The sequence below is a fragment of the Camelina sativa genome, chromosome 16, assembly GCF_030686135.1.
Source record: "Camelina sativa cultivar CO46 ecotype springtype chromosome 16, ASM3068613v1".
Taxonomy (NCBI): domain Eukaryota; kingdom Viridiplantae; phylum Streptophyta; class Magnoliopsida; order Brassicales; family Brassicaceae; genus Camelina; species Camelina sativa.
In genome coordinates, this window is record NC_141895.1 from 19,596,629 (window position 1) to 19,609,708 (window position 13,080).

At 35.1% G+C, this 13,080-nt stretch overlaps 2 protein-coding genes across 2 annotated transcripts; one reads left to right on the plus strand and one right to left on the minus strand.

The window, feature by feature from the left end:
* The first annotated feature begins 3,900 nt into the window (after positions 1 to 3,900).
* LOC147925736 (uncharacterized) lies at positions 3,901 to 4,534 on the plus strand. Its single transcript, XM_087492746.1, has 3 exons — positions 3,901 to 3,928; positions 4,120 to 4,341; positions 4,455 to 4,534. Exons 1-3 carry the CDS (start codon positions 3,901 to 3,903, stop codon positions 4,532 to 4,534), a joined length of 330 nt encoding a protein of 109 aa, XP_087348872.1.
* Positions 4,535 to 5,205: 671 nt separating this feature from the next.
* Positions 5,206 to 9,613, minus strand: LOC104753724 (protein FEZ-like). Its single transcript, XM_087492747.1, has 4 exons — positions 9,351 to 9,613; positions 8,945 to 9,237; positions 7,973 to 8,543; positions 5,206 to 5,390 (listed from the first exon to the last, which is right to left on the minus strand). Exons 1-4 carry the CDS (start codon positions 9,535 to 9,537, stop codon positions 5,206 to 5,208), a joined length of 1,236 nt encoding a protein of 411 aa, XP_087348873.1. The 5' UTR covers positions 9,538 to 9,613.
* Between the last annotated feature and the right edge of the window lie 3,467 nt (positions 9,614 to 13,080).

A 13,080-nucleotide genomic window follows, 5' to 3' on the forward strand; every position in this document is an offset into this window, starting at 1 on the left:
GAGGGCATTCTTTAACCCGACTCGATTTTGTACGTATATACTATATCCTACATAGTATATCATAAATTTCAGAATTATATGTATGTTCGATTTTTTAACTGGAGTTTTAGAATTTATAAATATATATTAAAAGATAATATGGAGTCTTTTGTTTTAGTTTCACATAAAACTATATGAAATACTTAATATACTGTCAAATTATATTAGAAACTATGATTTATCCCGTGGTACACCACGGGTCTATTCGTTTTCATAAATCATTTAAATAGGTGTTAGTATACTAATATAATCAGTTTTTTTTAGTTAGTTAATATAAATATTAGAATATTATATATAATATGTTGTATTTGTAAAATTTACCCCATAGTATTTTTCTTTGTTTTGTAATATCAATGCACTAATATATATATATATATATATATATATTTTTTATTTTGGTGTTTTTACAATAATTAACAGTACTTGTTAATAAAATTATATGGATTGACTTTGAAAGAACAATAAATATGTGTACTTTCAAAAATACAATGAACTATGATTAAAATCAAATTTGTTTTACGACAATGGTTTTGTGCATGGTCTTAAACCATGGTCAAAAGTACAATGAAATATGATTAAAATCAAATTTATGGTGATTAATAGTGTTTAAAACCATGGTCTTTTGGAAAATCATTTCAAAAAAGATTATTGCACAAAAATATATTTCAAAAATGTTAAGATAGATTTTTAGAATATATATCCGTTTATAAAAATTCAACTCACATCATATGCTGAAAAAACTAATATTTTTTTTTAACTTTATGTATTAAATAGTAATTCAAATAATTAAAGATAAGATTAAATAAAAGTGAACGGAGAATTATATTTTAATCTAACATATTATTTTAAATTAGGTAGATAAATTTTAGGAAATTTGAAATTAATATTATCAAATAAGGAAATGATTGTGTTTGGTTGTAAGGATTGTAGAGAATTTAATTGAAACTTGTTTGGATACAAAGATAAAAAAAGATGGCACAAAAATGTACTCCAAAAATGTTAAGATAGATAAGTGGGTTTATATACGACACACAAAAAAAACTTCTCCTAGACACGATTATCGAGGAGACTTTTCCAATCTCCGACGCCGGTGAAGCTTCTGCTTGCCGGCGTCGGGACTCAACCTCTATTTCTGTGTACTTTTTCAAGTTTTTTTCCCCTTTTTCCCCTTTTGTTAACCCTTATCAAACCTTAATAAAAGTTTCCTCCGACCCAAATCAAGGCCATCGCATGCTCCCGCCGATCTACCACTCACCGGAGAGTTCATCTTCGCAAATCTCGGGAAGCCAATTTACTCATCCCTCTCTTTGGCAATCTATCGTGAATCTAGGATTTTCCCCAGTGGACCTAGCTTTCCCCGTCAAATCAAACCGAAGGCTCCGGTTGCTCCCATCGCTCTATAACTCACCGGAGATGTCCCCTGCACCACAAGCTTCTCTGTTAATTTCGGGCAACCGCCACAACCGCTTCTCCTCTTGGCAATCGGTTTTTAAACTAGGATTTTCCCAGTGGACCTAGTTACCAATGACGACTCCTACCGCGGCCACCGCTTGCTCCCGCCGATCTCTCACTCATCGGAGAAACCCCATGCATCGCAGATCTTTCCGTAAATCTCGGGCGGCCGACAGCTTCAACTTCCCTGGCATATTTTTCTTGGAAACCTAGGGTTTTCCCTAGTGGACCTAGGTTTCAAGAAAGGCCCATTAGCCCAAAATCGAACCAATTCAATATTTTCTTTTCAAGATGGGGAAAATAACAAGCCCAAGACTTTTCTTTCAGCGCCCGGGTCATGCCATTGCCGAGCTCTGGTTCGTTTCCTTATACTCAATGGTCGAAGACTCCATTGGAGAAAGGTAACAACTTTGCTGCTTTGGCTATACATTTATCTTGTCAAGAACCTGGCTTTAGTTGATTCTAGGGGATTGAGTTTTGCTTTTAAAAGCATACGATTATATGGTCTTTGCTTCTCGAACGGATCTAGCAAAAATGGTGTGTTTGATCTTGAACGCTTTATGTTCAATGACGGCTACCAGTCAAGCTGGCCATCTGATGACTTCAAGCATCGTTTCCCAAACACCTCCTTCATATGGATCCTATACCAATCTTCCTCTATTGCAAATTCTCAGTTTGATCCTAACCCTATGCTTTGGATGTTAAAGCAACCCTTACCCGACTACAAAAACATAGTCACCCGATTATTTGTTATGATGTTACTGCGGGTACCTGTCACCTTGGAGGACATCGACACACTGAATCTCTTCTCAACGTCACAATGTCTAATGACTATGACCACTGTTCTTTCCTTTGAAGCTCTCGAGGATGGCCTCTTGATTTTCCATGATCTCACATGTGCCTTTAGGCTCCCAAGCTTTTGGTTCATAGCTCTCTTGGATCCAAAATCGATGAACTCTTTTATTACTTTTTTTGGCATTGGGGATTTCCTTGTATTGTAATGTCTCAAACTTTCACTTTTGCTTCTTCTTTTTACTTGTACTGGTTATCCAATTTGAATGAATGAAGGCAAAGGTTTTGACAAAAAAAAAAAAGATAAGTGGGTTTACACCTTTACTAGGGGATACCCCGTGCTACAACACGAGATTATATTTATTTTTAGTAATTTGTTTTTTTAATTTTCCTTTTTCTTGCCACATACAGATAATTTTCCTTTTTCTTGGATTATGGACATCTTGGAGGGATAGCTATAACTCCAAATATACAAATAAATACAAATATACAAATCTATACACTATATAACCCAAATATACAAATAAACACTATATAAACAAAGAAAATAAGTCAAAATAAAAAACTACATTACAAAAATACAAATTACAAAAAAAGTAACTAACAAAATATATATAATCCCGTGATGTAGCAATAATAATAATAATTTGTGTTTATGAATGTTTAATATCCAAAGTAAACAATAAGAGAAGGAAAAAATTATAACCTCGGAAATCAAGCAATGTAGTAAGATTTGGTAAGATGAATATTCGTTTTCATAGATTTTAACTGAATCACAAAATATTCCTTTTAAAAAATTATACTGAAAGATTATTTGTTAAGATCAATCTCGGTAATTAAGCAGTTATCATAATTTTTGGTAATTAACATATATGGTTTTAATTTAGATACTTTAAAGGACAATGAAGTCCGAGTGTTTGCCTCTAACGAATAACTCTGTTTGGTTACGGAAATAACTATTCTTGAACCAAATCAAAAACATGATCCAAATATTATAAACATGGAGTACAAACAGATCCGCGAATTTTATTTCTTCTGTTTCCGGGTCATACAGGATCTGCGTCCCAACCCGGTGGATATTTAGTGGTCGACTGAAGGGTATAACGGTCATTAGGCAAAATCTTAACTATAGGTTAATTCAGTTAAATTAAGTGATTCTCTAATCATTTTTAATGAAAAACCTACCAAAACAAAGTCATTGTCCAATTTGAGTATAGTGAGTACTTCAGCTTTAATAGAATAGATTGTAATGAGGCCCGATAATGGAGTGCACCATGTCAAATTATTTTTGAGACAAAATTACAAGGTTTTAGGCCTTCAATATTTGATATTTTGACAAAAAATAAGACTTCCAAATTGAAAAGAAAAAAAAATTTGCGTCCCAGGAAAACTTGAGCAGGCCGTGCTGGTAATCAGTAATGAGTTTACCATATATATATTTATATAGAGTATTAGTAATCACTAAACGGGTGAGATATTGGTTTGGTGGGCTTTGTGTGCGGTTAGAGACGTAAGTTAGGGTTCCGGGTAACCCTTGATATATAGTATATATATAGAGTATACAAATCAAAAAGCCCTCTCTCGCTAACGACAGAATCCTCGTCCTCCGTCGAAACAATGTGTTCCGTGAGCAGCATATTCTCTGGTAATCATTCTTTTATATCCTGTCGTCGTTGAAATATCCTGATCGATCTTTAACAAATTAGCGGATGTAATCGAACTTAAGTTTCAAGTTTTATCTTTCTTTCTGTTTGATATTTTCTCCACATGGCGATTGTTATATTTTTTCCTGATTCGTAATTGCTTATGTATTTTTTCCTAATAACAACCACGCAGAGGCTCTGACAGGCATCTTCTGGGACCTGGATGCTTGCCCAATCCCGGTGAATCTTACTCCTGCGTCGATCTATGATAATCTCAAAATTTCTCGCGGGGATATGGGTTACACTGGTGAGATGTTAATCTTTGCTTATTCATCTAAGAGTCTGACGAACGCACAAGACTTTGAATCCGCCAATATCAAGCTTATGCCAAAAGGTTATTATTTCCTTCCACTTAATCCGTCTTTTTTTCCTTTTTTTTTTTTAATTTTTTTTTTCTGATGATGATCTCCATCGATATGTCTTTGTTTTTACAAAATAAACATCGAAAACATCATACGATGCGTATAGACATTTCTATGTGGGGTTTAAAACATCGATTTTGTCGGACAAATATAATGGTAATCTCTAAAGTCATCGGACGAAAATAACTTGGTCGCGGCTCTTCTCCTTTTAAAAGAGCACGAAAATAACTTGCTATGTCGTGTTTCAACTTTAGTTTGGCTTTGGTCTTCCTTATCGAAGGGAGGGGCCCCTAACTATATCAACCAACTAGCAATCCAAAAAAGCGAGGTGTCATTATGTCGTGCCTGTAAGACCCCACTCGTCCTCTGTAGTGCCTGTAAGAAGCCAATGGAAGAAGAAGCAGAGGGTAGATCTTCAAAAAAAGCATGCAGAAAAAGGAAAAGCACTAAAGGAGAAGCAGAGGGTAGATCTTCAAAAAAAAGCGTGCAGAAAAAGGAAAAGCACTGAAGAAGAAGAAGAGAGCAACAACTCAATCAGATGAAACCTCTTCAGCAAATCTTGGAAAGACCAAGTGGAAAGCAACGACTAATTTCTCAAGACCACCAAACAAGTTGTTGATGTTGGAAACGAATGTGTTAGTTTTTAAGATTATGTTTTTCTATTATGTATTTCTCTACTCATTCCCTCAGCTCCTGCTAACATAGTTAGTCTTCGATTAGGTTAAGTGTTTCACTGTCCGGGTACGTATTAGGTTAATCAAATACAGAATTTTTCAGGGAATAAAAGCGAAACCAGAAAAGAGGTTCCACTAGGTAAACAAAATATAGTAGGAACAAAATCGATACAACAGTACCATCTAGCTCTCCTGATTGATTTTGGAACTACCTTCAGTGGGATTCTCATTTTCCATTGATTCGGCAGAAGCTGGTGGCTGTTGCTCACTCTTGCCCTCATCCGCCGGTTCACCTCCCTTGGCTTGTGGTGCCTCTGCTTTAGCCGGCTTTGGTTTGGTCATTATATTAATAAGTAGGCCTGCAAAACCTGCAAAACACCCAAAGCTGGTTCACTCTCTATACCAAACATAACATATTCTATTAGGAGAAACAAATGTAAAGAGCCATGTTTACTTGTCCAATGCCTCCGTCTTCCTCACTTAAAGGAGTACGCAAACAATGTTCTTTTGGCATTTCTTGAAGGCACGTCAGGATTGTCTAGTAAAACGTCGAAAGGCCCAAGGGGAAAGCAACGAGTAATTCTCAACACCTGATGTTGGAAACAAATGCGTTGTTTTCTTATATGTTTTACTATAATCGAGTCAAACCCTCTGCACCTTTTGACCATTAACAAAATTCATTATTCACTGATCCAAACCTCCACCGATCCAAGTTATCTAATCATACCCAACTAGAATCTGGTTCCTCCAACCTTTTGTAACAGGATATATCGGTTAAGTCCTCTGATTTCGGGTTTAGTTGTTCTGTTTAGTTCATTAGGATTTCTGGTTTATTTATTTGTAAAACACATTTCTTTGACTAAAAAAAATCTCAAAAACACCTTAAAAAAATAAAAACCACCGAATCAAATATATAAACATTCCCATTTCAATACATGTATCCCCTTCAAAAATCTATCTTTTACATATCAGGAGGCAATTCTGTTTGGCGCCGTCCTTGGGGTAATCTTTTTCTAACCAACAATTATCTATATTCGTTGCAGCTGCGAGACAACACCAACAATCTCTTTTCAATGAGTTGCTGCATCTGCTGTGGAAACACAATGGTATATTGATTTTCCTCGACATCCCTATCTTGCTACCTACACGTCGATTCGAAACTCATAAACCAAAACTTTTACTATTGAAAACAACAACAAACAGACATTAGATATAATATATGTACGTGTGTGAAATTTAAGTGAGAGAAAAAACACTAGTACTTACACTCATACATGGAGAAGGAGAGCAAGAATATGCATAGTATAGCTATATGTGATGATTTCATCATGGATTACCTGTCGCGCTATGAGTTTTTAGGCTGTCTTGTGTCTTGTCGATTCCAACTTAACCAATACATATATATATATATATATATTATATGATATGGATGGCTCTAATTGGTAACCATAAATTAGAAAAAGATTGAAGAAGAATATGATATTATTCTTCATTCCTCCATTTTTTGCCAATTACAAAGAATATTATTTTCTCGTCATTTCTCTAAGTTCCTAAAATTACCAATTACAAAGAATATTATTTTCTCGTCATTTCTCTAAGTTTCTATAAAAATGAAGAGTAATAGAACAAAAATGTTTCTTACCAAAACTGATAAGTAACAAATGGAACAAAAAAAAAGAAGAATAAGTATTAAAATTCGTTTTTTCTTTTAAAATAAATAATAATTATGTTTATTAATAATATTTCAATTTTATAATACAATAATATTCATATTTTCACAGTATATTGACAGAAAAATATTTTTGATACACAATTTCATGTTAAATTAATCTGAATGCTTTCTTTGAAAATTGTATGAATAGTAAAATTAATGTAAAAAATGTTTATATCGTAAATAAAAACTAAAAAATATTTTAAATTATTCTTAAAATTTTATTGTATATTAATATTAAATATCAATATTTAATATGATGAATCTAAAACTTAATTCACAAATTTTATTTTTAAGTCAAATGTAAAATTTATTTTTATTTAATTAAATTTATTTTATTGATTAATTTATTAAATATTTAATATATTTTTAAACATATTGTTATTTTTTTGTCACCAGTTATTATTTTGTTCTTTCTTTGCATCTTTTTATTTTGTTCGTTAAAAATTGTTTACACTATTGCGCATTATTCTTTTTATTCATTTTCTTTTTGTTTCTCTAATGGTTACCGGTAGAAAGCCATACAAGTTTTAAATAGGAAAGACATATATATTCAATAAAATAATATGCATTTAATTATTTCCAAGTATATAAATTTTCGATTCAATATATCATAACCTCTACAATCAAAAGTGGAAGTTCTCGAAATTGACTGATTGCAATTTATTGAACATATTCTCTAGAATCAAAACCGAGATTTGAGAGAGAAATATCCAATTTATTTTTTCCCCTTATGCCACTTAGCATAAATAAAAGAAATTGTTATAGGATTTTCGTAAAGAAATTTCTACGATTTTCTCACTTTATCTAAGACTACTAGTTTTTTTTTAAATAGCATATGTCCAAATTTTTGTAGTAATTCATATTTTTTTCTTGCATGCAAAACTTTTTATATATATATATATAAAATTCGTGTCTAAATTTTATTACGACATTGGTTTGTGTGTGGATCATATTATTTGGGCTTATAATAAACTGGCCTAATGGAGGGGGGGGGGGGGGGGGGTTGGAGAAATTAAAAAACTAAAGAAAAAACATGAGTTTGAAAGAAGAATCCAAAAAAAGCAGACATAAAATAATCTTGGGGATGTGATGTTATATCTAAAATTTATGGAACAACGTATATTAAGTAATAGAAAAAGAAGCAGACAATGATGAATAGTAATTCTCTAGCAACATGTAGTGATGCTTCTGACCTCCAACAAGTAGGTAAGTGATGTAGAGCATGATTCGTATTACTCAATATGCTCTCCTCAATACGGGTCTCATGATTATGCTCTTGCGGCAGACTTACCAGAGCAGGACACTGTTCTTGCGCCAATATCACACTAGTGAGGTCGATGTTTGAGCCTATAATAAGATTTGTGTATTCGTCCTGAAACGATGAGTCTGCTGACGAGATCATGTAGTTGTTGATGAAATTTGGTAACTGAGGTGGTTGTGTTTCTTGTGGGACAAGCAAGAGGCTTCTCAGGTACTGTTGGTCTAGACGCGGACCAGGACTATCCAAAGAACTGAAACCCAAGTTAGAAAAGTGACTAGTAGCTGTACAAGTACTAGTCTTGGTAGCTTCTTTATGATCAAAACATGAACTCGGTTGGGCCACATTCATATCTTCATTGTAAAACTTGAAGCAACAACTATTCGGGAGGATCTTGTCTGACGAAATTTGGGATGTGTTTGATGGTTTTTCATAAGGTTTTATGTCGGTGCGTGCGTCTTGCGGTAATGAGGAAACAAAGGAGTGAGATATAGCTCTAAATGCCGTTGTGTTTATCTTCTTTAATATTCTGCATATAGCCCATGAATCCTGCATTTTCAAATATATAATAAGATTTTTTTTTCCTAATATATAATAAGATTAGACCAATTAGGTAACATAAATAGTCCAAAGGAAGGAAAAAAAAAAATACATACAGCTATTATACAAATAAGACTTTCTTTTTTGTCAACAAATAAAAGTACAAATTTTCAACTACATAAGAACCTAGTTTCTTGCTCTTTTCGCCAACGTCACCATGTTATTAATTACTAACTAATCACTTGAGTTAGCTTTAATTAATCTGATTCTTTAAAAACAACATTACATAAGAACAGTCTTGCGTTTAAACCTTTTCTCCATATGCATGCCATGGGCTTACACTATATGAACTTATAACTAAAATGTTAATTAATGTAGCTTAACTACTAATAACATGAATATTGGCTTACGTTGGAAGAGACATGATGCGTATCACTAAGAGTGTGTGAAGAAGTAGAAGGCAGACGAAACTCATGCATCATCCAATCTGTCTTAATGCCTTTAGCAGCTTTTCCACTGTAATACACAAGTGACTTCCTCAGGCCAATGCACTTGTTTCCGTCCGATGAGTATATCGGCCTGTCCGTTCCCGTGGCTTTCCAGAATCCAGCACCAGTCACTCGATTCGGTCTCGTGCTGTTCCTATACTTTCTATCTCTTGGACAGTAGAAGTACCACTCTTTCTCACCCGTCATTGCAAATTCTACATTCACCAAAGGGACTTTCTTAAATAAATAAATAAATATATATATATATATATATATATATAGTTTAGGGCTTTAAAAAGGAGATAGTAGAAAGTAAAAGAGACTGTACTTGGAAGATCCCATGGGTCATATTTGTAGATATCAAGCTGTGTAATGAGCTTGATGGAGAGTGGGCGATCTTCAACCTTCCGCTTCAGATAGAAACTCACGAGCTCTTCATCCGTTGGATGAAACCTAAACCCAGGCATCAACACATCTTCCATTTTCCTAGCAGCTTCTTCGTTAATCTCTCCCATATAGTATTAATTAGTGACTGTTTTTTTGGACAAGGGTTATAAATTTTAAACACTCTTAGCTTGTGTTTAAACCTACCGTAAGAAGAAATATATTGGGTGAGTGTGACAAGAGTAGTGAGGTTTTTCTAACCCCTAAATGGAAAAAGAGGGAGTTGGTAAAAGTGAAGTTTATTCGCTTGATTTGAACACAAATATATGCTGCCCTGTGAGGGGTCTGGCCCCGAAGGATCAGCCGCCTTTTCTGCTGATTTTACACAAATATTTTATTGGAAAGGAGTTTGTTTGATATCAAAAATGTAAGTCTTTAGTAGAAGCATCTCTAGATGAAAGTTTGCGTGCTGTCTTGGAATATACGTCATAGTAGTTTAAATTTGACCTCTTAGTGGACTGGCTTTAGGTCACTTTTGTAAATACGATATGGTAAGAGATCGAAGTTGCATTTGTTTGTAACCAAAATACGTTTTGCATACACTCTTGTGTAAGGTTCTTGTCGTCAAATGAATAAAGCGTCTACATGACATGTTGTGTTTGTGACCAGTTTCGTTTTAAATTGTTTGAAGGTTCTACAAAAAAATATATTAATTATACACGAAAAAAAGAATTTGAAAATATATACTACTGTAATTAATAAATGTGTTAAGTTCCCTCTTGTTTGACGTGTGTAACAAGAACCGAGGCGAACCAAAATATTCGAAATTAGAATTAGCATAGCACTATAAGATTTAGGTTTTCAGAATCTAATGTTATGATGAAAATTTCAAAAAGACTAGAATATTTTCCCAAAATCCGAAAATCTGAACGTTTCATTCTTATTCTAACTGCTTAATTCTATCCCCATTGGAATCGGTCAGGAACTGGCATAATTAAGTTTCGACTTAAAAGAAAAAATATAACATGTGATTGACTATATGTTATGTTGACGATTTTATGATCAGATATACGAATATGTACACAGTACATGACACAGTCAAAGAACACTTTCTCTTCAGCAAACCAAGCCGACTCTTGCAAGTGAGTTGCACTTATTTCTACAAGACTACAAAATCATTTTCACACTACTGTCATAATATTTATCTATGGTAAACATGTACACAATATCGTGTCCACGAGAACCCATTCAATGATTCATGCATGGTAAATGCCAACTGATAAACTCTCACGAATACCTTTTTGTATAACGTGTTCACAGTCGTACCATTAATATGACTACTTATTATGAATACCACGATAACATGTTAATGATACCGTTATATGACTATAGTCTACAGTGTATTAGTTTCGACAAAGAGTCATTTTGAATTACACAGTGAGTAACTCGTTTAGTTGTGTACAACTGCATACAATACCTCGGATACGTTCATTTACTTCCACATTAAAAAAATTAATTTATGACAAAATAAATGATACTTAAAAGACTTATAGTACGATCTAAAAAACTCAATTACAAGAGGGCGCCTGAAACAATTACAAGGCAAAAGTCAAATCTGCCTATATTTTGTCTCTCTTTTGTATGTGGGCATTGTCAAAATATATAATACCAAAGTATAGAATTTCTCAACAATTTCTTGCTTTTAGTAAATCTAGTTGAGGTTAACATTTACTTCAATAACCTGAGTTTTCTTTAATATTTTCTTCTCTACAAGTACCATCAAGTTTATCAATTATTTACTACAATGTCAAATAGTAACTAATATGTACCAGCTGAATAAATAAAAATTGAAAACCGGAAAGTGACCGAGACTACTGCATGATGTCCAAATTAATCCTAGGATTTACAAAGAAGTGATACTAATTGGTACTCCGTAATTACCTTAGTAAACTAGTTTTGCTCATATTGTATATGTCGCTTTCAAGGAATGTCATTTTACATTTTTTGTTTTTGACTTTTAAAAATCTATCTCCTAACCGATTGATCTACTCCAAACAAGAATCGAACTATAGGCCAAAAATCTAGGAGTATATCAAATTCAATGAGATCACAAAGAGCCAAGTTTCCTCGGTTAATACCCATTTTGTCTCTTCAAGCTTTCTGTTGACTCATTTTGTTTTTTTTTTTACTTCCCAAACGTGTATACTTGATTTTAGAGCTTATATAAATTAATAATCCATGGTGTTCTTAAGTAATAGTGTTTGTAGTGGGGATTGCACAACACTAAATAAACAAGATTTTGCGGGGAAAAGTTGAGCTACTTCTTTTATTAACGAGATAATTCGAGGTCGTCAATAACAAAGAGTCAAGATTAAGTTCGTCAGTTCACAAGAGAACTAACAAACAGAATAATGACGAGCTCGAGAGAGCTTAGAAGTGGAAATGGATTACACAGAAAACAATAACAGATATTGATGCAAAGTATTGCTCTCCGGGTAAAATCTGGAAGTCAGGATCCTCTTCCCAATAAATGTCCTCTCCTTTTATAGCAGATTGTTGACCTAGGGTTCCCATCGCAAAATGTCGAGGTTACCCTCGACAGAGTGTTAATGACTATCTCCAAATTTTGTCGGGCCGAAATCACAATTAATATGTGTTGTTGGGTCGAGTGGCATATTGGGCGCAGCCCATATCCAACAATAGTCTCCCCTTAGTCCGGAGAGCGGCAGTTCTTCTACGATCAACGGGCGTGCTTGAATTATCTGTTAATATGCCTCCTCGGCACAGATTGCCTCGGGTCGCTTCTGGGGAACGAAATTGCTACAATGATTCTTCTGTAAATGCTAGGCTCGTCTTCTTGAGAGATAATATGAATATCCAGCGGTTTTTGCTTTGAGTGCGGTATTCGATGAATTTCCGGAAAATGAGTAGGTCGTAGATCGAGGTGGCGGATTTTGGTTGCTCCTATCCAAAACCCTAACGGATGCCGCGGAGCAAGCTTCTCATTGTGAGATCGCCTATGGTCGGTGATCGGCAGGATCCGCCGGTTAATCGCCCTTTTTGGGCAGCGCCGAGAGTTACAGTCGGTAACTCTGAGATCAGCAGTCTCGGTGGGGTCGGCGAAGATGGGTGTTGTGAGGTCGCATCACGAGACAAAGGAACGAAGATTGGAGAGCGGCAAGATGGTTGTCACAGGCACAAGAGTAGAGATGTGAATGCCAATTCCGTTTGCCCGAGCTTGGCAGAGGTCGGCACCGTTTCTGAGCGGAGGTCGACACCATTTCCACCGTTAACTTGCGAGCCTTGCTTCGATTCGGTAGTTGATGGTTCTGGTGAGATCGATCTGGACGAGATCGGCGTTGATTGTTTTAGGGGAATCAGAGGCGAGCTCGGCGGTAAAGTGGTTGATGGTTACGAGCTTGGCTGATCGCGGGAGAGAGGTCGAGATGGGTTGAGCGGCAATGCGCTCGGCGGATCGCAAGAGAGAGTTCGAGATGGGTTGAAAGGCAATGAGCTCGGCGCGGTTGCTCGACAATCTCCTGGACTGAGCTCGGCGCGGTCGCTGTCGCAAGTCTGTTCTAGTGGATCTCGGAGGTCGGCGTGACGGAGAAATTGAGATTGACCAACGTGTGTGATGTCAGGTCGACAAATGGATATTGGCAAGTGGATATTGG

Coding starts and splice junctions, on each gene's coding strand:
- LOC147925736 (XM_087492746.1), top strand. CDS start 3,901: ATGTGTTCCGTGAGCAGCATATTCTCTG. Junction 3,929..4,119: donor CGTGAGCAGCATATTCTCTG/GTAATCATTCTT, acceptor ACAACCACGCAG/AGGCTCTGACAGGCATCTTC. Junction 4,342..4,454: donor TTATTATTTCCTTCCACTTA/ATCCGTCTTTTT, acceptor CGATGCGTATAG/ACATTTCTATGTGGGGTTTA.
- LOC104753724 (XM_087492747.1), bottom strand. CDS start 9,537: ATGGGAGAGATTAACGAAGAAGCTGCTAGGAAAATGGAAGATGTGTTG. Junction 8,544..8,944: donor CGCATCATGTCTCTTCCAAC/GTAAGCCAATAT, acceptor TTGAAAATGCAG/GATTCATGGGCTATATGCAG. Junction 5,391..7,972: donor TATTGAGGAGAGCATATTGA/GTAATACGAATC, acceptor GGTGTTTTGCAG/GTTTTGCAGGCCTACTTATT.